The sequence below is a fragment of the Ruditapes philippinarum genome, unplaced genomic scaffold (assembly GCF_026571515.1).
Source record: "Ruditapes philippinarum isolate M1 unplaced genomic scaffold, ASM2657151v2 ctg1266_1_1_1_1, whole genome shotgun sequence".
NCBI classification, from domain to species: domain Eukaryota; kingdom Metazoa; phylum Mollusca; class Bivalvia; order Venerida; family Veneridae; genus Ruditapes; species Ruditapes philippinarum.
In genome coordinates this window covers 311890-338464 of record NW_026851704.1, presented here as the reverse complement: position 1 = coordinate 338464, position 26575 = coordinate 311890, and the positions used below count along the sequence as shown (strand labels likewise).

Below are 26575 nucleotides of genomic sequence, written 5' to 3'. Positions count from 1 at the left end.
TGCAGACGATTTGTGTAAATCAATTAAATATTTTTTTTTATGCTAAAATGTTGCACATCTACACACGAGCTTTTTGCAGGAATTAATAATGTGTTTTTTCAAAACATTGATTGTGGAAGAAAATAGTATATGTTTTTTGAAAGGTTTTTGCAGGCAAAAACAGTGTTACCCTTTTGAATATGCTTCTAGCACAAATAATGTAGATTCATATGCTATGTTTGTGCATAGAATTTTTTCTTAAGAAGTAACAATTGTCAAATGTGGTAAAATCAAGTATATACAGAAACATGGTTTTTTGCTCTACAGATTTTTTTAAAAAATGTATAAAAAACTAACATGCAAAAAAGAAGTTTCGGTATATATTGTCAATTAGGATAAAGATAAGAACTGGAGACTTTTACACCATTTACCAGAAACATTAAGCAGTATTTCAATTTAAGTAGTAAAAGATAATTCTAAGGGCAATGACAAATAAAAAGATTTTTTCGTCATACTGAAATATTTCGAATATTACATCTAACGTGGTTTTTGCTTATACCCCTCGATATGTATATATTGAAAATCAATGACCCCCAGGGCGGGGGCAATTTTGACCCCAGGGCTATAATTTGAACAATCTTGCTAGAGATTCACTTAACAATGTTCATGCAAAATATCTAACCTCTAGCATTTGTCAATTGCTAGAAGAATTTTTTTTTAAGTTTTTACTATATGTTTTTAATTTATACATATAGGGAAAACCAATGACCCCCGGGGCTGGGCTGTTTTTGTCCCCAGGGCTATAATTTGAACAATCTAGGTAGAGGTTCTACCAGACAATGCCTTATGCAAAAATATCTAAGCTCTAGGCCTTTTGGGTCTTTACAAGAAGGTATTAGTTTTTACTATATGTACATATAGTGAAAATCAATGACCCCCCAGGCGGGCCGATTTTAACCCCAGGGCTATAATTTGAACAATTCTTGGTAATGGTCTACCAGACAATGCTTTATGCAAAATATCTAAGCTCTAGGTTCTTTTGGGTCTTTACAAGAAGGTATTTTAAGTTTTTACTATATGTACATATAGTGAAAATCAATGACCCCCAGGTGGGGCCAATTTTGACCCCAGGGTTATAATTTGAACAATCTTGGTAGAGGTCTACCAGACGATGCCTTATGCAAAATATCTAAGCTCTAGGCTTTTTGGGTCTTTACAAGAAGATTTTTTAAATTTATTCTTATAATTCCTTTTAGTTGCCATGGCAACCAGATTTCTGCATGGAATGAAATTCTTTGAACAACTTTGGAAGCCCTTCACCCAAGGATCAATCCTGCCAAGTTTGGTTGAAATTGGACTAGTGGTTTTTCACAAGAAAATTTTTTAAGTTCACTATATAATCTATATAACACACAAACAAACAAACACACACACACACAGGTGAATCGCTATATGCCACCGCATCGCAGATGCAGAGGTGGCATAATAAAAAAACTGTAAAAACTAATTGTACATTTTACAATGTGACAATAACAAAGAGTTCACTGAGATAAGCTGTTGATAATCTCCCAAACATCCAATTCTTGCAAAATGATCATTCTCTAATGTCAAAACTGGAAGCCACTGGCCTCCAGAAGCTAAAATATAAAGTGAACAGTAAATACTGGTCTAGTTAGGTGCAATATGTATATAAATTATTACTATAGTTCTGTGGCGTCCAAGGCCGAGTGGTAACGTTTGTTGACTTCAAACTACTTGCCCCTCAACGTTGTGTCTTCGAATCCCGACAGGGACTTGGTATTATTTCACGTGAGAAAGCTAGCTAAAGGATAGTTCTTCTCAGGTGCCCGTTCTTGTGGAAAAGTGAAACGTAATAAAAAAATTTACAACACGTTTTGAAAATGGTCAAATAAAGACTTATGTAATCCGGGAAAACATTTGTATTGCATTTGACATAGACAACAAGACAGATAGCCAAACATATAAGTAAAAGCTTACATTTTAATCATCATTGTATATTATGTGCAATGAACTTGCTAACAACCAACCCAACATTAATAATGTTTTATTAACATACCTTCAACAATGACAAACCAGTGATTACATATTGGTTGAAAAACAAACCCAAAACAAAAAAACAAACAACTTCATCGCGGTAAGCGTGCCTATAGGTGTGTAATGCTTTATTGCTATATATTGATAATTAGCGAATTAAAATTAATGTTCATTCTATGAAAAAAGTGAACAAATACATACATGAATCGTAACAAATCGTAACAATATACTTCAACATCCCTTAAACAATATACAGTTTTAGGAGGATGTGACTGAACTTGGTATCGAGAATTCTTTAGGTTTACGTTCAACCAACACTGTAAACGTTATAATTATGGTGACTTTCCAACTTTACAAATGGAGGAAGACCTCAGGTGTCCCATCCATGCATTATTCCCTTTGTGTTACCATATTATAATAAAAACAGATACATGACATAGTGTATTGGAAAGGTTAAAATAGTACCATGAGTGATATGCGGTGTATTGCTTAACAGAATACTTAAACTATTCCTGCCATTATATGTATAAACCGAAGGTGAGCAATCTCCGGTATGGTTGTGTTTGACGACCTTCACACTTCCAATTTTTACTAATTTTAGATATAAGTTTGGTTTATCGTTGAATACTATCTAAGTTGAAAAGGTCAATAAAAGAGTAAACATTTACTTTACTTTATGTTGCTAGTATAAAACAGGTATTGTTTACTTTAAGATAACAAGAAAAATCATATTTACGTTAGGAATATGTTCAAGCCGGTAAAATATTTTAATGATTATGTTAGGTCGTCTTTAAGAGTTTTGATATCTGTAAGTTATCTTACATAAGAGAGATGCTACGATACTTTGTTTAAATCAAAACGACCATATAGTTTAAGTTTACCCTCTTAAAACTGATCAAAGTACATTTAAATGTGTACTTTTTATTCTATTGTATTTGATGTATGTTTTATTAAACTGACACTCTGTCTTGATAAACAATTGTACATTTTAATTTTATTATTACATTGTTTTTGTAAATTAAATTTTAATCGAATGACATATCGGTTTTATAATTTAAGGATTACAAACCCTAGTGGAAATTCTAAATATAGAATCGAAGTTTCGTTTTGTTTCTGACCTTTTCCTTTATCACTATATTAGACAACTAAACTTTCTAAGATTCTTCTTCTTTTGTGATCTTACATCATTTATTCTTGAAGGAATTTGCCAAACTATGCAAAAATGGATATGGCTTTGGTCGTCCTTAACAAATTGACAAGAAGTGTACATAAATGATATTTTTAAACGCAAGTTTGGAAACTCTGGCCAAACAAACTTGATTATCAAAAATATGCTGTTATAAAAAATATTAGATGGAGAAAGTTGTTTTGTATTTTTATAACTTGCTTATATATGTATCTGAAGATATTTTTGATTTAAGGATTATTCAATATCCTAAATGTAAAATACTGGTTTTTGTTGTTAGACAAGGTGTGTCATTTTTTGTCTGTGAAAAGAAATGAGGGTCTATTTTATGCACAGGCATACATTTCTGATGTACAAAATTGTAAAAAAGCAGTGGTCGCTTGTTAATTCAAGTCATGTGTAAATTGAATAGGTTCGAAATGAAAAAAAAACGGTCTGGAAGAAAGGTGAACCCTTATAAGAATTTATTTCAATACAATTACATGAAAATTTCAGACTCGGTTTGATTGAGTCTGTACATGAGAGATAATGAAGAAGTGCAACATCCCTCGTACCGTTTAGAACTGGCTTGAGCTGTACTTAATGTTCAATACAATTTAAAGTGCTCGAGTCAATGACCCCGAAGGACGAGAAAAGATATAACAACACTGAAGTGAGGTAAAGGGTTTTTTTTGCGAAGTAGAAAAGTCTGGAAGAAGAGTGACATTAAAAATATAGATAATTTCTACAAAAAAGCAGAGAGAGGATGTGACTTTAAGATTAATTACAAATTAAATAAAAAAAAGTATGGGGCAATTTTCGAATATTTAAAAATATGTTATTAGCTATGCAGCCCCGATAAAAGGAGAAAAGTCATACTCTAATTGTTATTTTTAAAAGGCAATGTGATATTTTATGAGTGGTAATATACATCAGAACAAACTGCCCACGGTGATATGGGCTTGTTCCTTGTTGATCTTGTTTATCATATTCTAAAGCAATTATGAAACAACAAGTGCTCCCATTCGGACTCCCAAACAAACTTCATCCCATTTGCAGGCTTAAACAAGACGGTTCATAAAATAATTATTATGTAAAGTATACTAAAGGCAATCTTTGAACTACTTTATTTTTTTTAACTTTATTTATTTATTCAATCATTTTTTGTTTGATATTTTAACGATTTCTTCTCTGAGTCTACGGGATAAGAGTCCGATTTGGGGCATTTTGTAGGTGTGAAATGACGTAGTAACCTACCATTAATATAACTTGGACCTACACCAGATAGTGACTGAAACTTAGATTTATAATCATACCACTGGATAATGTTTGATCGTTCTAGAATAGGTGGAATGCTATAATTGAGGTTGAATACATAATTAACACACAAAAAGAAAAAGTTTCGGAGAACCTATCCAAGCACACTTATCGTTGTTTAAATGATGCATGGAAAATAAATAATCCATATTTTGAACATACGATATTGGACATTTATAGAAGTGACTTTAAATTAATTTTAACTTATCTTGACTACATTTAAATCGTCTAAACCTTGCTTTCTTATCTTTAACAATTTTTATATTTATTACTAATTTAAGAGATTATTTAAATTTTGATTATACTAGGAATTCCTTTTCTACGCTTAGACGGAGATGTACCCCATACTTGATCTGATAAGGTGTATGTTTCTCATTGCTTAACATTTACCCGGATGTGTTGTAAAGTAGAGGTATTTGGCTTAATAGGTACATCAAAGCTATTCTGTATGAAGAATGTTTTATTAGCTACGTAAGAAAGACTGTTCGATCATTTTATTGCTTCGTAAAATTATCGAACGTTTCATTTAGATAAATAATTACTCAGCTTATTGACATTAACTGCTTGTTTAGTACTCAAATCTTTCATGAAAGTGCGTTACTTTCATTAATTAATTTATTACATCTGAAGGGCCAAGTAAGAGACTTGGGCAATTCGTCTTCTACCTAGTTTCTTTTCTACTCTTGTAAATGCGTTTTGTTTCTAGTAGCTCTGCTTTCCATATCGGCATTGAGTAGATTATTTCTCACATGCTTTGCATTCCATATGTATTTACCAGGTTTACCAGGTCATTGCTGTGTGTCATGCTTTCGAACTTTCGCTACCATTGCTACAATTTCACTTATACTGTCTTTAAACACAGTATGAATTCAATCTATGTGTCTCCTCTGATCCATTTAAACTTATAAGTAGTGATTTTGATGTTGACCGTATTAGTATGTTTTAATAAACGGTAATTGCATTATATATTTAAATCCGAAAAATCTCTATCAATATTTTGTTGTTGGTGGTGATGGTGTTGTTGATGTTGCTGCTGCCGCTGCTGTTGTTGTTAACTATTTCTACAAAAAAATGAGTCACACAATATCACCATTTATAGCCCTTTCCAGATGTTTAACCCCTTTTTGATTCGATATTTATCTGCCGATAATGATATAAACAAGTCAGATAATGTACACATTAAAATCCCTTTTGGGTACATCATGTTTGAAACAACTCTGATGATGCGAGTACAGTTCGATGTAGCGCAGTGTTAATTCCGCTATACAGGCACTTTTTAACTGTCAGAACATTATTTACCAAAAAAGGTCAATGATAAATACTCTTAGCTGTATTCAAAACAGATATGACCATCTCAAACTTTGATATAAATACAACAAGAGCACCGTTAGGTGGAGCATTATATCCATATATACTCTTCAAAGCGGAGGTAATGCATTAGGGTGCTAATACCTTAAGTTATGTTCCGAAAACGGTTTTCAGTTTTAAAGTAATAGTGACCTTGACCTTGTGACCCCAAAATCAATAGAGGTCTTCTACCCAATATGGACAATCATCCTATGAAGTTTGAATATTGTGGGCTAAATGGAACTTAAGGTATTAGCACCCTAATGCATTACCTCCGCTTTGAAGAGTATTCAAATAGGCTAGAATTACTGTTAACTACATTGAAAATGAGGGCCATGGGTTCAATCCCCAGAAGGGTCAACTTTTTTTTTCTTTCTTTTTTTCTTTTAACATTATTTATGTATCTCTCATGTCCCATATGGAAAGAAAAAGTGTTTAATTTTGAATTTTTAATTTATATAGGTATTTATTGGCTAAATTTTGCTAAATCTAGTAATAAATATGGTACCTGATATTTTCAAAGTGTAATATAATCAAAACTAGACAGTAAAAGTATTTCATATTTTACAAGATCAACCAATATACTTTTTTAAAAATTTAGGGAAACTTTGAAAACAGGCGCTCATTTGGGTAAATTTTAAGAATTTTTTTAATTAGGCTCCCTAAGTATAAAAATGGTCAGACATGTGGTAAAAATGGGTGGGGTAGGGTAACATTTTTATACAGATTTCATAAATTTTAAGTAGAAACCATAATTTTGCTTATGTGGATTGTTAGCTGAATGGTACTAGTTGTTTCTTACCAAAAATTCATGGGAAAACATTTTTCATTAGAATGTTATTGCAGATTATTTAAAGGTTCCTCATTTCTAAAAAAAGACCCTCATAACATCCTAGCTTGAGTTCAGAAAAGTGGCCATAACTTGATTTCCGTACGGTAAACTTTGTTTAAATTTTGCATACAGGTGTACTTGAAGGTATACATCTGACCTATGATGTCAATTCTTTAGTTCCTGATAGTGCCCATTAGGGTCCTAATACCTAAGTTATGCTCCGGAAACTGTTTTCAGTTTAAAGGTCATAGTGACCTTGACCTTTGACCTTGTGACCTCAAAATCAATAGAGGTCTTTTACCCAATATGGAAAATCATCCTATGAAGTTTGAACACTGTAGGCCAAATGGAACTTTAGTTATGCTCCGGAAACTGTTTTCAGTTTTAAGGTCATAGTGACCTTGACCTTTGACCTTATGACTCCAAAATCAATAGGGGTCTTCTACCTAATATGGACAATCATCCTATGAAGTTTGAATATTGTGGGCCAAATGGAACTTAAGTTATGCTCCGGAAACCAAATTGCTAACGGACGGACGTCCGCCAACAATTGGGGTTTATGTGCTTTTTCTTTGATCTTTATGTGGCATTTTCCCCCATGAACCAGTAAAATTACCACATAAAACAGTCGGTTTATGGGATTTCGTACTTTTTTAACAGAAATTATGGACGGAATGAAGCTCATAGACCATAGAATGTTCGCCCGGACAGACGGACGGACAGACGGACGGACGCCAGGGGGTATAACATAATATGTCCGAAATTCTTTCGGGCATATAAAAATTGTCTTCAACAGATTACTCTTTTCTTTTATTTACATTTGTCACGGTGACGTCATTTTGCGGTGAAGGAGTACCCAGAAGGAAATCTTATTTCGGCTTTTCATTTTAAACAGCAATGATTTCGTAGCCGCCTTTCCTTGTTGATCTTGTTTATCATATTTTACTCAGCAGGTGAAGGGTAATTAAATTATTATGTACCTACGGCTCGGGTGATATAAAATCTCCGCAGGTAATACATCTACATATTCCACTCAAACACCAAATAACATATACTATTTTTGCGTTGTAAATATTCCAGAGTGATATTTTCCACGACAAATACGTACTCATCCATCAACAAAGGATAAAACAATGTTTGCCTAGTTTTATCTCCTATTTCTTGTAAATCGACATGTTCATTTTTTCCTATTTTGTGCACATAATTCACATTTATTGTCTGAAAAGAAGCATATGTGTCTTAAAACAATCAGTAATATGTAATCTTTCTGATTTAAATCCTAACGAGCGATCCCTTTTTCCCAGATATTTGAATTTGAAATCATATGGCATTGCACTAACGTTTCTTATCATGCCATATTCTTTTTTTATGAGTAACACTATCTGTAATGTCCATGAAATTTATCCTCGACAATGTGGATAAACTTCCGTGAAAGCTAAATTGTAAACATAGAAAAAATAACAATATTTGCAACTGCAGTATTCGTTAGTTTGAAATTAATGCGTAGATATCTAAAAAAATACATGTAAATGCTTTGAAACCTTCAGGATGATGAATTTATAATACACGCATCAGGTATCTGTAAAAAATAGAAGTAATGGGGAAATTTTAAAATTTACAACGCGTATTAAAAAAATTAAAATTTTTAAATAAAATGACCTTTTTCTGTTTTTAAAAGGGGTTTTTTTTTCCCCCACAAAGGGGGGCAAAATTAAAATTGCACATTTCCCCATATTTTCATTTTTTCATTTTGTCTGGTGCCCCCAAACTTATTGGGTTTCAGTGCTGTAATTTTGCCCATACTTTTAAGGATTTTGAAAAAATTGGAAACAAATGCCTCCCTCATAAAAATTTGAAAAAACAAGATCAAAAAAAAAGGGGGCTTTTAAATTTAAAAAACGATGTGTCGCGCCCAAGAAAAAAACTCCCCCCTTTCAAATTTTAAAGGTCAAGAATTTAAAGGGTTGAATTTTTAATCAAAATTAAAATTTAAGGGACATACATTCGGGGTTTGGGACGGTAGGGTGGGGAAGAGGGTTGTGTTCATTGAGCGCCACCTTTCCTTGTTGATCTTGTTTTCCATATTTTGTCATGCATCGGAGGATTTAAAATAACTAGGCATAAATGTCCACCACATCAAAACGGTGTGTTGCGTCCAATTATTACGTCCCTTCCTTAATGTTAAGTTTCACATTTTCATAATTAGAGTTTACTTAATAGATACACACATTCGTGTCCGAACTGTATGCATCGAAGAATTTTCCAATAACTTGGCATAATGTCTACCACATCAAGACGATGTGTTGCGTTCAAAAATTACGTCTCTACCTCAAAGGTCAAGGTCACACTAACATTTTGAAGTTTCACATCATCACAATTAGAGTTAATAGGTACAAACATCTATGTCCGGAATGTAACTTTGTCTTACATCGGAGAATTTTAAAATACTTGGCATAAATGTCTACCACATCAAGACGACTTGTCTCGTCCAAGACCCTTTCCCTTTTTACAAGGTCAAGGTCATACATATAGTTTGAAGGTGCTCATTATCAAGAAGAGTTTGAAGATACACATTCATGTTCGGCCTGTAACTTTGTCATGCATTTAAGGATTTTAAAATAACTTGGCACAAATGTATACTAAATCAAGATGGTGTGTCGCAGCTTAGGCTCATGTCTGTCCGTCCGTCTAAGCGTCCCTACTTACACAACAATAGTGTCCAGACTGTAACTTTAGCATGTATAGAGGGATTCTGATATATATTGGCACAAATGTCTACCACAATGTCCCTTCATTGTGTAACGTCTAAGAACCATGTCCCTTCTTTAAAGGTTAACGTCACATTTACATTTTGAAGGTGTACGCATTCAAAATTAGAGATTATAGATACACGCATTTTTGTCCGGACTGTAACTTGTCATGCATTTAAGGATTTTAAAATAAATTGGCATAAATGTCTACTACATCAAGAACACGTGTCGGGTCCAAGACCCATGTCCCTACCTCCAAGGCCAAATTCACACTTTACTGTAAATTTGTTGTTCATTGAAGAATTTATAAAAAAAAACTTGGCAGTACTACATCTAGACAATGTGTCCAGGCTAAGGCCCATATCACTACTTAAAAGGTCATTGTCACACTTAGAGGTTGAAAGTACACATTTGTGTCCAAACTGTAGCTTTTAATGCACTGAAGGATTTAAAAATTACTTGGCATAAAAGTCAAACACACCATAGTGATATGTTTCATTTAAGACACATGTCTGTTAGTCAAAGGTCAAGGTCACACTTCGAGTTTGAAGGTTTCACATTGTAACAAGAAGAATTAAAAGGTACATATGTTTGTGTCTGGACTGTAACTTTTTGTGCACGGAAGGATTTTTAAATAATGGAGCATATATGTCTACCACATAAAAACGCCCCTACCACCAAGGTCACATGTGATGCTCGAAACTAAGTATCTGGAAAAGAACATCATATCAATGATAAGACTTCTTCAAAATAGCGGCACAAGTGACGTTCAATTCTAAAAAAAAAGAAAATTTGCAAACGAATAGACAGTTTTTCTTATATAAATATAGATAGCGGACCGGTGATAAGATGTATTGGGGGCAGAAAGTCTTTACGACGCGTAACCGACGCAATTCCTAAATGTTTCAAAAACTTTGAGATTCCAATTATCTGCTATAAATATAAAACACCTGTCAGAAATATCATATTCAATTATAACAAAGGATATTTTAGCGTTCCACTCTAAATTTGTTTTAGTTCCGACTGACAAGGCGGCCAATAACATAATTATCATATGACGTATTCATTATATAAATGTTTTACAAAATGAACTTATATAGCACCAATGCTTTTTCTAAAACCGTTCGTTCTGAAACAGATATTGTGAACAGTCATATTTCTAGTATTTCTAACTTTAAAGTACGTTTTGATGAGAAAGAGCTTAGATTCCTAAATTACATTAACATCCATATAAAGCCCGCTTTATTGCAAATTCTACATTTAGTACAACCAGTAATCTTTCTATTTTATTGACTTCATGTCTTACTGCCATCAAGAAAATAAGTTTAAAGTTCAGAATAATCAAGCCTCATCTGTAAGTACTAACGATTACTCTACCCTATATACAACATTGCCACATAATCTTTTAAATGATAAATTATTATCTTTAATTCAAAATACATTTGCAAGAGAACAGGTCACGTTTCTCGCTTGCAATTCAAAGAAGGCTTTCTTTACCAATGGTATCATTAAACAATATACAATGTGGACCTGTGAAGAAGTTTGTAAAGCACTTTCTTTTTTATTAGATAACATTTATGTCAGGTTTGGTAATACAGTTTTCAAACATGATAGGGATTTTATGTTTAGTCTTTCCCCTACTTCACATACGGAAATTACACATGCATTTAACAACACTTCCCGCTACCTAGATGATATTCTTAACATGAATAATCCTTATTTCGATCAATTGGTTTCTAAAATATATCCCAGTGAACTTAAATTCAATAAAACTAACTCTTCTGACGTTATCCATCTTTTAACAATACTATAGTAACTAAAATCTACGATAAAAGAGATAATTTTGATTTTAATATTGTTAACTATCCACATTTTGATGGGGATGTGCCTCTTGCTACATCATACGGGGTGTATATTTCTCAATTAATTAGATTTGCTAGGGCGTGCAGTCGTGTTGATGATTTTAATGAACGGAATTTATTTATTACTAACAAACTTCTTAAACAGGGTTATCGCTATCATAAATTGCGTAAATATTTTACCAAGTTTTACCATCGTAATTCAGACTTAGTTTTGAAATTTTATTGTAATTTAAAAACTCTTTTACGACTAGGTATTAGCAAACCTGACTTCTATGGAGATGTGGTTTACAAACTTCGTAGGATCATGGGTGACCCGGTCATAGTAATTTTTCTGCCGTCTTCACTAAAATTATCAAACGGTTTATTAAAAGAGGTTATGACCCAATTATTTTAAAGCATACTGCATGCTTGGTGTTCAACCCTTTTACAGTTGGACGCTTCGCTTTCCTTTTTTAATTACATCTGACGGACTAAGTGGGAGACTCTATGATGGACAGTTCTTAAAGCCCTTTGTCTTAATGTTCGTCTTCTGCTTGCTTTGTCGGGCCCTTGTAGGTGATTTCCTTGTTACTCTGCCTTCCTTTAAGGCATCGAGTACTTTGGTAATGGTCGTTAGGCTGTTCCTTTTTTGCATATTTTTATGTTTATTATAAAATAAAACATTTAAACAATGAGAAATCAGATTAATTAAGGGAAGTAGTGATTCATCTAAAGAAGCTTGGTTTAAAAAAAAAATAGAACAATGGAACTTGACCTTGAAATGTTCATTTCTTTTATTTCCACAATCCCTGCTTTTATTATACTCCAATCCTCGTTATTTTATAAAAAAAATATGTGTATAATCATATCTAGAATTTGAATCACATAGTGGAACACAACAATAAAAATGAGATTTTCCCCGGTAAGTTTAACACACTAGGGCTTATCGGGTCAGACATTATTTTTTTACATTTATGCCTTGTAAGCCTCTCTCTGTAAATGGAATGTAAAGTATGCATATAGTTTGAGAAAGGCATATAAGTCAAACATGTGTTAATAGGGGGAATCACGTGACTTTGTAAAGTAATATAACTGCAAATCGGCTCTTACTCGGCAGTAATTAGTGTAGCCGCTTTTTCATGAAGAAACCAGTGCTGATAGTGAAAATTGTGATTGGCATATTTTAATTAGCCAGGTCAGGTGTTTCTAACACTGTAGCAATGTAAGGATACATTCAAATTTATTACATAGATAATACACGTGGAGCTCAGCTCGCAGAGACAAATGAGAACACAGTAACTTTTTGATATCCTTTTAAAAAAATGTTAATTATTAATTGCTGTTTATATTTTCTAGAAAAAGTAAGCAAAACATTATTTTGTTTCATATGACAGGAATGAATTGCATTAACAATCCTAGGTATCGTTGAAAACTCATTGTTTTACATGCCAATTTAATTAATTGGACCCCATCCATGTTTGTACGTGACTGCTGGGGAAAAATAATGTTAAATGCTAAATTAAAGAGGTGACACTTTCTATATTTTTATCTGATATCGAGTTGTAAGAGCCGATTTGCAGTTATATGGGTAAGAGTTCGATCCCTACGGTCGTCTTAATACGAACTCTTACCCATACATAAATGAGTAATGGCGACTTCTGAAATTCGGTATGTATATATTATATATTTTTATAAAATAAGTTGAGAAACTTTTCCTAAATCCAAACAGACTATCCTATCATAATCACGGTAACGTTTGTCAAATATCAATACGAAGTGCATTGTCCTACGTGTAATGGTTTTCAAGAACATTCTTTGGATTGTGTGAACATTACAAATGCAGCTTAGTTATTCATACAAGACGGTATAATTTTGTAAGAAAATAAATAAAAATACGCCGTCATCTTTCATTAAGAACACAAAATCAACGAATATATTGACACCCTTTATCGTAGAAGGCAATATAAAATGTTGCTAGAGGATATGTAGATTTAAAAAATTCTTTACATATGTAGTATATTAAAACAAGCAAATTTTTGACAGTAAGTCACACGAAAACAAAAAAGTAAGTTTAACGCAAGGTTTCTTATATTAACATATACATTTATATTTATGCGTATTTTAAAATAAAGAAAAATGGCATCATTATTATATTATAGCCACCTCCCCCCCCCCCCCCCGTGTTTCATATTTTTTTTTTCAAATTGTTCTGTTTTCTTTTATGAAAGCCATATTAAAATGAAGTTGTACTTCAAGAGATATGATGTGCAATAAAGGAGAAGATAAATGTTTAATGATACATATGTCTCTTTATCTTTTTTCGAATGTGTATTAGAAAATACATGTTCACAGAGCAGTGAATGAATTATAGTTTCGTTTGCTCAACAGAAAATTAATTATTTGCTGTAAATATTCAAACATAAAATATTACAACTAATCATTTTCATTGTTTCTACCTTTCTGTTTTGTGCCTTCAACTGTGAAAATATGCCAAATAACATTTATTGAAATTACTGAATCGTAACTGGCTATAGAAAGCAAAGTTAGTAATTTGATCTGTATCGTACTGAAAAATGACTTCTATCGATCTTTAAAATTTGATTTCTGTTATTTCAAAAGCATTTGCCTATAAAAAAAAGTGCCACGAAGAGTAGACATGATTAATGTTTGAAATATTTGTGATTAACATAATCTTTAATAAGTTTGATTTTTATGATAAGGATAAACGATTACTTAATTTATCATTATCGGTGTAGTTGTTTTGGAATTCCTATTGCAATTAACAATGGGGCAACGAAATATTCAATCTGACATAAAGAAATTATATGCACAACTTGAAAAACTAGATCGATCTGAATGCAGAAACATCCGTAACTCAAAAGAAGAGGACTTTAGAATAGTGACATGTTTCGAAACTTTCTTCCAATCTTTAAGGAATAAAACAGAACATGAAGATGCACGTTCGCTTACAGATAGCGGATTTCTTTTGAAAGGTAAATTTAACATTAAAAATGAAGAAGGCCAATGGGAAAGTCAAAGCATTGATGGTGACTCTTTACTCATTCGAGCCATGTCAATAAAAAGGGAAAGTGAACCCCGCAGTGAAACGCTTGGAAAAGTTATTGAATGTATTATTAAAGATTGCCCTGAACTTATCTTTTTTCAAAAATTGAAATTAGTGAATGGCAAAGTAAAAGAAACAGGTGTTACACCAATACATATTGCAATTTTCCAGGGAGACCAATACCTACTAAAAAAGATGGCACAAAGTTTAGATAGTGAAGAAGACACAAAGAAACAAAAGAAATCGTTAACAGAGAAATGTGTTGATGATGATAGACTTAAAGGCACAATTATGACGGCAGGAACATTACTTGGAATTGCTTCCTTAATGTTTAACAAAACTATTTTTAAAGTCATCCTCAGATACTTTGAATCAGAAATTGACGTCACAGACAACAAGAAAGATAATATTATACATTCCCTTATTAAATATGCATCTATCAAGCCTGATAAGATGGATAATATTGTAAAAATGGTCAACTTTATCGTGCATTGTGACTTTATCACAAAAGAAGACAAGGAAGAAGATAATGCAGTAGATGAGTATAGCAATTACTTTGCCAAGCATGAATGGAAGTTGAGGAATCAAGTGAAGAAACTTCTGCTGATCAAAAATAAAGAACATCTGACACCATTGCAGTTAGCTGCGAAAAGAAAACAGTTTTCAATATTTGAAATACTCATTCAGCACGAGGTAAGCTCTGATACATATCAAGAAGTAGAAATTTAAATATGTTTGAGATAGGCCTTTTTACAAACAGCATAGAGACAACATACTGACAGTGGCGCTTACTCAATGAGAGTAAGTAAGTAAGAGTAAAAGGGAAATAAATATTAAAACTTTCAGAAACAAAATCAACTCCACGTGTTCATGGGTTGCACACTTTTTAAAATAGGATATGTTTGTACCCATGAACGCATGGCATGACGTCAAACAGTTTACCTATGTACTTTCCTCCCATTAAAGTGGCACTTACTTGTATAATACTAATAAGCAACTAGTAAGTAAAAACTGACGCAAAACATTCTAAAAAGTGTAAACATGAAAGAGTATATATCATTTAAATGTAAAAAGTATATACATATTGAGTATTGCATTTGTGGTTTGGTTGAAATGTGCTTCCTTCCCATTGCTTTTCACTTTGCTAGCAAATGAAAAAGAAATTATTCTTTAGGTTTTAAGTGTGTTTGAAGATCAAGAACATTAATCTTTTACAGCCTCTTTCATTACTTACTTATCTTTAATTCGGTGTGTTTTTGTTGCAGATATACAGTTCCCATAAATCAAATGATGGTCTTTATCACCAGAACAGTTACGATATTACTGATGTGGAAACGATTCCCGTTCCAAATGAGGAAAAGGGATCACATGATGAGGATATTAAAAGGGAACATCATGAGTCAGTGTTGGAATTTGTTGTTCGTCACGACACAATCAACGCTTTTCGTTTTACGAACATCACCCCTGTCAAAGAAGTGATCAAAGCAAAATGGAAGCGTTATAGACGATATTTCAGGGGATGGCTAGTTTGTCATTTGATATACATGATATTACTGTCAGTTGCCGCTGCCTACAGATCGGAAATAATAGAATCGGTACCAGGCACACGTTCAGTGACGTATGTTAACCTCGTGAGCGAAGACTTCTTTGTTACAAGTGTTTCAATAATGGGAGTCATTGTTGCATCACTGTACATTTCTATAGAAATTATAAGAATCAAAATGTCTCGATTTACTTCAAAGTCCTCGACTGAAGCAATTAAAAGAATTAAGAGTTTTTTTTCGCAGTATTCAAAAAATATGTTTCGGTTTTATTTTGTATTATTCTCCCTTTTATTAATCATTGATTTCGTGTTTGCTTTAATAACAGCGAAAGAAAAGTTTAACAAATACGAAAACTATTGTCTTATCTTTTCAGTTCTTATTGGATGGTATCTTGTTTTATTCTTTGTTCAAGTATTCGAGATATTTAGTTTTTACACTGTTTTGATTCAAAGGGTTATAACAGATATGTTTATGTTTGGACTTCTCATGGGTTTATTCCTGTTACCTTTTTCTATTGCAATGTTTATGGTTATGCAAGGAGCGGAAACGGATTCTGAAGATTTCAATAATATTCCAAAAACAATGGTGAAAATGTTCACTATTATGCTTGGTATTGGAGAGTTTAACGTGCTTTTCAAAGCAAGAGAACCAGTTTTAGCAATCATTGTCTTTGTTCTTTTCGTTCTTTTAACTACATTGCTTTTGCTCAATGCGCTTATAGCAGTGATGTCAAATTCGTGTACAGATTTGATGGCAAATCATGCAGGCTTTGTTGCTACAAAGATGCACCATCGCCTGCAAAAATTGTCTATTATTATATTTCTTGAAGGCTTTTTACCTGATAAGTGTTGTAAGACAGTTGGGAAGGTTAAAGAAATAAGTCTGTCTTATGACAAACAAGTAATATATAAGTGTAAAAGACGAATATATACAAACGAATCTGTACATGAAAAAACTGACAAAGATGTTGATGCTCCAGTCGAGCCTGTGCAACTTACTGACTATAAAATAACTATCCCTAGTCAAGAATTCCTGGAAACAATTAACCAACATATTGCTGAAACGTTAGAAAGCAGAGTAGTTAAAGCAAAGAAAAGGAAAGCTTCTAATAGGAAAAGTCAGAATACGTTACAAAAACGAATAGAAATATCTGACATTGAACAGAGTCGTTGCAAACAGTGTGATAATAAGGAAAGTAATTTATTTCAAAGTCGAATAGAAGTAATCGAAACAACCAATTGACAAGTTATAAAAAAAAACCTGTTGTTCTGAAAAATAACATTCTTATTTTACAAAAATACAAATGTATTGAAGCTGAGAATATAATAGATAGGAGCGTTAATTTTTGTTTGGATATTCAAACACACGACATAAAATTATTTTTTTGTGAAATGAAATCTTTTTTGTCAATCTTGTTTTACAAATATCACTTCGTTGAATACTGTTTTAAGGAATTTCACATAGGTTTATATAGTTTTTTTTAACGGAACGGATATGGTAGTATTCTTGCCGATATTTTCTTTTAAAAGATCATACGCTCACACCGGTTTTAGTTTCAAGATTAATCATTTTTGTTTTAAAAGATCGCCTCCAACTAAAAAGAGTATAATCAATGGGGTACATGTATATTTATTTTGAAACTGTAACAAAATACCAAAACTAAAAAAGGTTTTGAGAAGAAAATGAAAGCATTTTCGAGACAAAAGGGGGTTTTAAAAATGAATTTTCTTCTAAAATCACAAAATATTTTTACTTATTCGACGAATCTGCTTATTTGAATAACAAACTCGAATGTATTTATCTGTAATGTTATTTGTTGAATATTTGTTTAAATTTTAAATTAAAGCTTAATGTTTTGTCAGGGTGGTAATGGTAATGACGTGTAAATAATGAATCTTTTCGCATTCGTCAGTTGAGCATATTGATAACTAATAGTTGCAAAGAAAGCGTGCTTCATTGAGTTAGTACAAACAATGTGTAATGAATTAAAAGCCGCACACTTGATATATGGTTACTTATTCAAAAGCAAAGAATAAATCATTCACGGTAGTTTAAGTGAAACAAAGAAACACTAAACCTTTCTGCGATTATGATTGATCTAGTTTCATAAAAAAGAATTCTTTTTTTTAAATAGTGAGGTTCTACGTTATTCATTTTATATTGTGGTTTAAAGTGTCAAATATTTTTTAAATATCATTATTTGTCACAAATTGTAAATAGTATCCTAACACAAATGACTTAAATCTTGAATATACTTTGCGCAGCTTTCGCGTAGCTGTTGAACGCATCATGAAAAGTTCAATGCCTGATCACTTATATAGGGTAAATAATTTCATCTTATATTTTACAACCAATTGCAGAGTGTCCCTCTTATGTGTACAGCAACATTTCATGTTAAATTGCAATAAAATTCAACTCACATTTTTCTGATTTATGGTGGTATATTTACCCATGTAGACATTAGCAGGTTGTTTCAATTGTTTTAAACAATGATTCATTCTCAGTGTAATATTATACTGAATATGAAAATGAATTCATCACAGAAAACAAATCTACTCCATGAAATAGTAAATTAATTTTAGCCTTCAATAAATATGACGTAGAGATGAAATTTATACGTGGATTCTATTTTTGCTTTATCAACAGATATTGTTGTCTAAATATAAATATACAAGCCTTGACATTTGATCGGCATCATATTGTGTTAATGTTTTTTGATAACAGCCAAATTTACACTGCATTCATTACAAAAACATATTCTAAAAATGTCATAAACCTTATTATGAAATAAATACATAAATTGAATACATGTATGAATAAGAATGATAATCATTTGCCCAAATACAATAGCCCTCTTGCAAATATTTAACATTGAAAAGGGGAAGTAAAACATGAACTGAAAGAAAATGATATTTCATTTCGTTAATTTTCGAAGGAAAGTGTTATTATTGATGTTTCCATTTCATAGACAATTTTGTTCATTCAGGTGTTTTTAATATACACTATTGCAGTCCTATATGTGGAAGTCCTTACTCGGAACAATATATGTTTTTAATTTGATTTTATTCACTTAACTACATGTAATACTCAAATACATAAATTATCAGAATTTATAAACACTATAAGCTTTTTTCTTTCTGTTGTTTGTTTGTATATTTTATTGAGGGAACTGGGCTTATTGTTGAAACAGCAATAATAACAAGGAGTGATAAGTTCCAATCATATTTTATCATATTTTTATTTTTTATTTATTCAGAACTTTTTATTATACAAAAGTAATTGGAAAGTGTTTAGTAAAATTGCATACATTCACTTGTTAAGTTAATTTAAATTTGAAATCGTATTTGTACATTACTTAGTTTGTTTGCAAATAAAGAGATTACACAAAGTATGTATTTCTCATTATCGTTATTATCAAAAGGTATTCTTCTCGACACATTTTATAAAAATAACGTATCGGCATGGCCGACAGGTAAATGCGTCCTATTATTAATGTAGTAGCCTCAGGATCTCTGGCCAAATACTTTTTTTGAATTTTAACATTTCATCATCAACTTATAAATCATTATCAGTTGATTTCTCAGCAGAACATTTCAAAACACTCTCAGATTTAGATGAGGAGTCTAAGAAATTCACTTCTTCAATAGCGATAAATCCTAAGTTCTTTTTTTTTCTTCGAGTGTGTGAAAGTAGTAAGTGCTTTACAAAGACACTTTGTAGGAACAATAGCCTATTCAGTATTGATGAATCTAATTTACTTCATCTCAAATTAAACCGCTTTAAGAAGTGTAAGATATGCGTGTTTAAAATCATTTGGCTTTGATACCTGATTTGGATTCAACTTAAACATGCAGGATATGTGACCTTTATAGCCGGCCGATCTCACGGAGAAAAAGACAGTATAACGCTACGGCGTGACATATGTTCTTGCATGTATTATGCAAAGTCGAATAAGTTTACTTGCTAAATAGAGTATTACTAGCTTGCTGGTGTTATTATTGCTTGATTTTTCGGCCTGCAATCACACAAATATTTACTGCGGTTTTATCATGAAATACTTGTATGTTTACACGTTCCTTAAAAAGCTCACCAATATTTTTGACATATCTGTGTATAGATTTTCAGGGTCCGTTTCTTACAGTTTCAGATGTCTTCATAGATTAGCCTTAAATATGTGTCCGACATGTATTGGCATGTTTATCTGTTTCACGCTTAATATTTTGATAATATTCCGGCGGTCAGTCCACCTATCCGGTATTTCTAGATAACTGACCATTTATTGCCAGTTAAGAATTTTTCGTTACGTGAGCAAATATACATTGTGTCCACATATTGTTTTGAATCAGCGCTAATAGACAACTTTACATTATACTTAATATTTGCAGTCATTTGTCTCGGACAACTTTTGCCCCGAACAAGGATCAAGACAGTGACCTCTTGATTACAAAGCCGGGAAACTGAATGTTTATGTGAATATGTAACAAACAAAGAGAAGAAATTTATACCCGTGCCCAACATTCATACAAATTTATTTGTCGAATTGTGATATGCGACATAAATATTGCCATATGCCAGCACTGCTGCATTGTGGCTCTGTGGACGGTATCGTACTTTGAGCAGGGGGTCGGAGAGATGCATATTTATTCAATTGTGTCACTGGCTGGTCTCCGGCAAACGTTGACGGCAGAAGACTTCAAGAAAATGGTATATATTCACAAATTTCTATCAATATAATAAACAAGATCAACAAGGAAAGGCGGCATTCAATGAACCTATATAAACCTGTATAATATAGTATATGTTTATAATTTAAAATCATTAAGATAAACGCTCAAAAGCAGAATTTCTTCAAGACAGTATAGCTTGAATTCAATGATTAATTCTGAAAGACATTTTATTTTGTAAGAGGTAGATATGCAATTACCAAGTTAGCCTGAGTATTTTCATGAAAGAAATAAGCAGAAGATTTATATGCATTTGCCAATTAACAAAAGTTACATTTGTCAATTTCAGTAGCATCACCGAACATTTTCAATATAAAACTTTTCTGTTTCCGATTCTGAAGAAGCAACTAGAAAGACTGACATTGAACCCAACAAGTCTTGTAAAAATTGTAAGATGTCAAAACAATTGTGAAGTAACATTATTAGCTGAACTTTTTATTTCAGCTGCTAGTATCCGACTGTTCAGAATTTCCGGAAAATTGGGAGAACAAAAGTAAAAAAAACACAACAAAGCAACAAAAAAACACACAACCTCAGATATTGTAATCTATATGCGTGGAAGCTATCTCTTTAGAAATAAGAAGAAAAAAAATCAAAAGATTAACATAAATGGAGTCCTCCAATCTTATTAACAGTTTTTGTTTAAAATTTCAATTCAAAACAAACAAAAATGTTTTACACTGACTAATTCATTGATCAATCTGAAAAGACATTTAATTTCCGGGTGGGTTTTAAGGCAAAAAGACACCGTAAAGGTCATATAAAATACAATACAACAATACAGAAGCTTATTCAGCATTTAACATTTTGCAATGTTTTTAAAATAAAAGTTTACATATACAAAGAGAACATAGATTACAGAGTCTTCCCCTTTGCCCCTAGTTTTATTTATTTTATCTATTACCCCTCCCCACTTCCCCGACTCTTATGTCCCCTTTCCCTGTGCCTTTTGACTTTATGGGCCTAATATCCAATCAGTTATTTGTTTTCTTTTAGTTCCTAATCAGTTACTTATTATTTATTCTTAATAGTGGTCTGCCTGTTCGTGCTCTGCCTTGTGCCCTGTCCTGTTTTTGTAAGGGATCCTCCTGGACTCCTTGCCACTGGCTCTTGTTATTGGGTCGGTTGGGGCTGCGTTCATTGAACGCCGCCTTTCCTTGTTGATATTGTTTATCATATTTTACATGATTTATCAATATTCATTAATACTTGAAGATAACTCACTTTTGAAACAAGAAGTTCTGACTGATTGATTGATCAATTAGATATGAATTGAACAGTGTTTTTTCTGTATTATATCACTCACGAAGAGCATGAACAACAGAGGTGAGCTCGGATCTCCCTGCTTGAGGCCAATATCACAAATGAAGAATTCAAGGCTTTACTGTAGTATACATCGATTTGATAGTGAAGCGATCCTGCGGGCAAATTGGGCGTGTGATATGATAAGTAAATTAATTTACCTGAACAAGATGCTCAGTTTTTGTGATTCGTCTAGTACCAGATTAAGAAACTCAATTATATAACCAAATGAAATAAGAAGAGGTGTTTATCTAAACTAATTTTATTTACTATGTTCTACATTTTTAAAGTTATTTACATCGATGCATGCACAAAAGTTCATTTTGTAACATCTACTATAGCTCACTAGACATCAAAGAAGATTAACAGAATAAGTGACATGAAACATTTTCTATTATCTAAACAAATCACTTATAATGCACAACCTTACACTTCACATAAGTTCACTTGCTAACACTTCACTAAAAGTCATTTTAAAACACTTCCCTAAAAATTCACCAAATAGCATGTCGTCAATAAGTTATTTCCTAACACTTTTCCAAATTAGAATCATTTTTCATTCACTTTTTCACACACTGATATATTTCACTAACATGATGATCCAGGATCTTAACAATTATTATACATTTGTAATTTAATAGACGATTTTCTAAGTAGTTAGATCACCAACATGGTGATCGAAGAACTAAACCTTTTTATGTTTGAAAACCTTAATTTGTTAAATCACCAACATGGTGTAAATGTGACAAGTGGTTACTTCACCAACATGGTGATTCGGGTTCTTTACGACCTCAGTCACTTATAAACAAACTTTTCTAAGTACCTACACCACCTTTATAGTAAAGCAGTAGCTTAGTAAATCTGGCACAAAGATACTAACCCAGAAACATAAACGATTTCATATGTAGATATGAAAGCCAACAAGTTACACAAACTTGCACTTAGAATAATAAGAACTGTACAACTTTACACATTTCACAAGTTGTTAAATCACCGTCATGGTGTTTAAACAACTTTAACATTTACCCTTTCCATAAATAGTTTCTAGAAAAATATTTTCTAGTCAATGAATTGTATTAAATCCAAAGGTATGTGAAATGAGAGGAGAGACTGCACAAGTGATGCAGCTTTTTATGTAAGACCTACTTGGAATTGAACAATGGGCAGTATTCCCAATCTATTAATAACTTCGACAGGTTATCTACTGATTAAGTAATAGATAATAGAGTCTTTAGAGATAATTTTAATCTATTTAAAATTTAAGAAGAAAAAAGAGTTATGCCTCGATTTTTCTTAACACGAAAACAAGTTAATGGTGTAACTGACAATAACAGTGTGGTTATTTGCGCAAATTAGAAGGATATTTGGTCACACAAATAATATGTATCATTTTATATTATACAAAAAGCAAACACAGTTTAATATAGCATGGAAAGTAAGTGTCATAGGAATAGTTTTACAAAATAGTTTGTTGGGTCTATAGACTTACCGTTTCAAGCATAAACTACTTCAACCAATTACAATTCAACTTTCTTACAACATACTTCAAGTACAGTTTTCATAATTACGGTGGCATAGAGGAGACATCAGAAATATTAGTAGCTATCGCGTGTGCACGTAGTCGAAAAACATTTCTGATGGCCATTTATGCCACCGTACATGATAATCTCCCATCACATACATAATAGATGTTTACTTTAATAAAAGTAGCATGACTTGTACTGCGTGCTTTATCTTACACAAATTTACAATAATTACTCGTATACTGCAGTGTTTAAACTGATAAGTCAGCTAAGATATTCGAGTCATGTGCATTTCCAATGTTTTTTACCGTCATTTTAAACTATTTCACTACCGATTCATGTTTACACCGCATGCTTTAAATTTTATTTCATAAGGTTAACGTTCCATCCGTGCTATGTGCGTGTATTTATTTGGTTCAAGTGCACAGAGGCAAAGAGCTAAGTTGTAGTATAGTTCTTTGGTGGACGTGATGTTCTTTTTTCTAGAGAGAGTGAAAAAAATCATAGAGTTTTAAAATAGGCACGGTCTTAGTATATAATTACAGGAAGGCGCAAAGCAAAATGAAATGGGAATTAGGGTTCTCAGTGTTTTTGTGTTCTTTTTATCTTTTTTTTGTGTGTGTGTGTGTCTTTATATAGTCGGCCTGGAATCGAATGTGTGCCTTATTTCAGGCCATTTCAACAGCAGAAACATTTACAAAAGTCGGACCAAATCTTATTTTTAATTTTTCTTTTTATATTTTAAATTATTTTTTCTTATGCCGAGCATAAAAACTAAATATAAACATATGGTAATTGTATATAACATTGTAGTCATCCTAAATTCCATTAATGCATATTGCAATGCCCACATCATTTATGGTATATCATCATACTCGTCAGGAATATGATTTGTCATGTTATCAATTGTTTTGTTATTGTTGTCTTTTTATATTCTTTCTTGGGAGTGGGTCAAATTCTTTTTGTTTTATTTTTTATTCATCGATCTTTTGCGTGAGTGAGTGTTTTTGTTGTTGTTTTCTCGTCTGTGTGTTAATATATATTATAATACTGCCCCAATACGAATTTCATAATTATGTGCGTGAACATAAATCTTGAAGAGATATATATTCAAATTTATGAGTATTACGTTGTAACTGCATGTAGGCAGACATCATGTTTTTGTTTTGTTTTTTTGAAACGTGCAAAAGCTGGTGAGACGAATATCGAAATAAGATAAATGTCGCTCCATTAATTATAGAATAAAAAAATTCTTGTGCAGATGTTTTAATTATATACTATCTCAATAGGGAAAACTTTAACATATATAAATGCGTGCATTTAAACTGATAACATAAATGCACATACTTATGCAGTTATGCTTTTAAACCCAATATTTACATTTGTGAAACATCCTTACGTGAGCAAGTGTATTAATTTGATTAGAGGGAAAATGGCGTTTTGGATAATATGTGTATGCATTATTGTTCTTTTTCTTGTTTTTGAATGGGTAATTAGACAATTAAAGATTGGAAACTATAAATCACGATATGTTTTAATCACTGGATGTGACTCGGGATTTGGTAACGAATTAGCAAAACAGCTGGAAGCATTAGGATTTAATGTGCTTGCTTGTTGTCTCACAAAATCTGCTGTAGAAAACTTTAACAAAATGAGTTCTTCAAAACTGAAAGCGATAGAGATGGACGTCACTAAAGATGCTAGTATTGAAAAAGCATTGGAAATAGTAAGAAGGACATTGCCAGAAGGAAAAGGTAAGAAAAGTTGTTGTAATTTCTTTGTGTTTATAATATATATTCATTTCATATATGAAAATGCCTTAAGTGCTGTTTATGTTCCATAAGAGAAAATAAAAAACAGAAGCCCTGATGTACGCCAAAAGATCGACATAATTTCAAATGCTCCCGGCTCGGTTTGATTGAACCTGCTCATGGACGGTACTGGAGACAGCAAGTAACAATCCACGCAACCTTGCACCGGATAAAGCAAAATACAAATTTTAATATGAATATGGTGCAATTTTGAACTTAAAACAGATATAATAGTACTGCAGTTTCATGAAACCTTCAATGTGACAATTTTGTGCCATTCCATGTAAAGCAGCTCATGGTCCCCAAGTTAAAGTATGCGTTTTCTCTTACGAGAAAACAATGGGCGATAATCAAAATGCAAGTTTCAAAGGAGATCAGAATTTGCGAAACATGCATATCACAGATAAGATGTCAAAACGACCCATTTAATGTAGGCACCATATTCTAAAGTTGATTATACAATATTCAAGGAGGAAAACTACAACCACCTAAGTCGAAAAAGGTCAAAAAGAAAGTAGTAAAAATACCAAAATCCTGTATCCACAAATAAGATGACATGCATTTATTTTTTGAATGAAACCTTTTAACCTTTCAATAAAGTCTCGTTTTTTCGATATTTAGAGAGTCCAAACAATTCATTTCAAATCCTCATTTTCCTTTAAGTAGCTGTCAGAATGTCAACAATTCGTGGTGTTTAATAAAGGGGCTATTATACACTGCCAAAAACACATCTGACTCGTACACAGCTGAAAATATACTTCTTTTTAACTTAGCTAACGCATCTTCAAATATAGGTTTAACATCTGTCTGCTCGTCCGAAAGAATTCAGTATTGTAATAAACCATGTTTAAAAATTGATACTATTAGATGATGATCACAATATACACACTGTGCTATATTAACAACAAAGTGAATATAATACGATTAAATTTATAATTTATAAAGCATTATATATTAATATTATTGTTATCCTTTAATCATGTGTTCCTTTAATGCATTATATTATCCAAAGGATTATGGGCAGTTGTAAATAATGCTGGTATAGCTGGAGGAATTGGGTCGATCAAATTGCATTCAAGAAAAGACTATGAAGACACTTTTGCTGTCAATTTGTATGGAGTTATAATGGTAACTAAGGCATGTATGCCATTAGTCGTCAAGGAAAAGGGACGCTTTGTTAATACATCAAGTGTACTGGGACGAATCGCCGGAGTTAGTGCATCATATAGTATTTCAAAATATGGTGTGGAGGCGTTTTCAGATGTTCTAAGGTGAATGAATTATTTTTATGCATAATTATACATTTTGAAAGATAGAAATG

The 26575-nt window shown here is 32.2% G+C and overlaps 2 protein-coding genes across 2 annotated transcripts in view; both read left to right on the top strand.

The window, feature by feature from the left end:
* The first annotated feature begins 13926 nt into the window (after positions 1–13926).
* Positions 13927–17635, top strand: LOC132737797 (transient receptor potential cation channel subfamily V member 1-like). The gene is made up of 2 exons (XM_060725147.1): positions 13927–15043; positions 15616–17635. The coding sequence occupies exons 1-2, from the start codon at positions 14072–14074 to the stop codon at positions 17134–17136; spliced, it is 2493 nt and encodes an 830-aa protein (XP_060581130.1). The 5' UTR covers positions 13927–14071; the 3' UTR covers positions 17137–17635.
* A 7155-nt stretch (positions 17636–24790) lies between these two features.
* LOC132737771 (17-beta-hydroxysteroid dehydrogenase type 6-like) overlaps positions 24791–26575 on the top strand; it is a 48637-nt gene continuing 46852 nt past the window's right edge. Inside the window, exons 1-2 of the mRNA XM_060725118.1 lie at positions 24791–25197; positions 26267–26525. Of these exons, the coding sequence (XP_060581101.1) occupies positions 24801–25197; positions 26267–26525 (656 nt within the window). The 5' untranslated portion in view covers positions 24791–24800. The remainder of the gene's footprint in view (positions 25198–26266; positions 26526–26575) is intronic.

Coding starts and splice junctions, on each gene's coding strand:
- LOC132737797 (XM_060725147.1), top strand. CDS start 14,072: ATGGGGCAACGAAATATTCAATCTGACATAAAGAAATTATATGCACAA. Junction 15,044..15,615: donor AAATACTCATTCAGCACGAG/GTAAGCTCTGAT, acceptor TTTTTGTTGCAG/ATATACAGTTCCCATAAATC.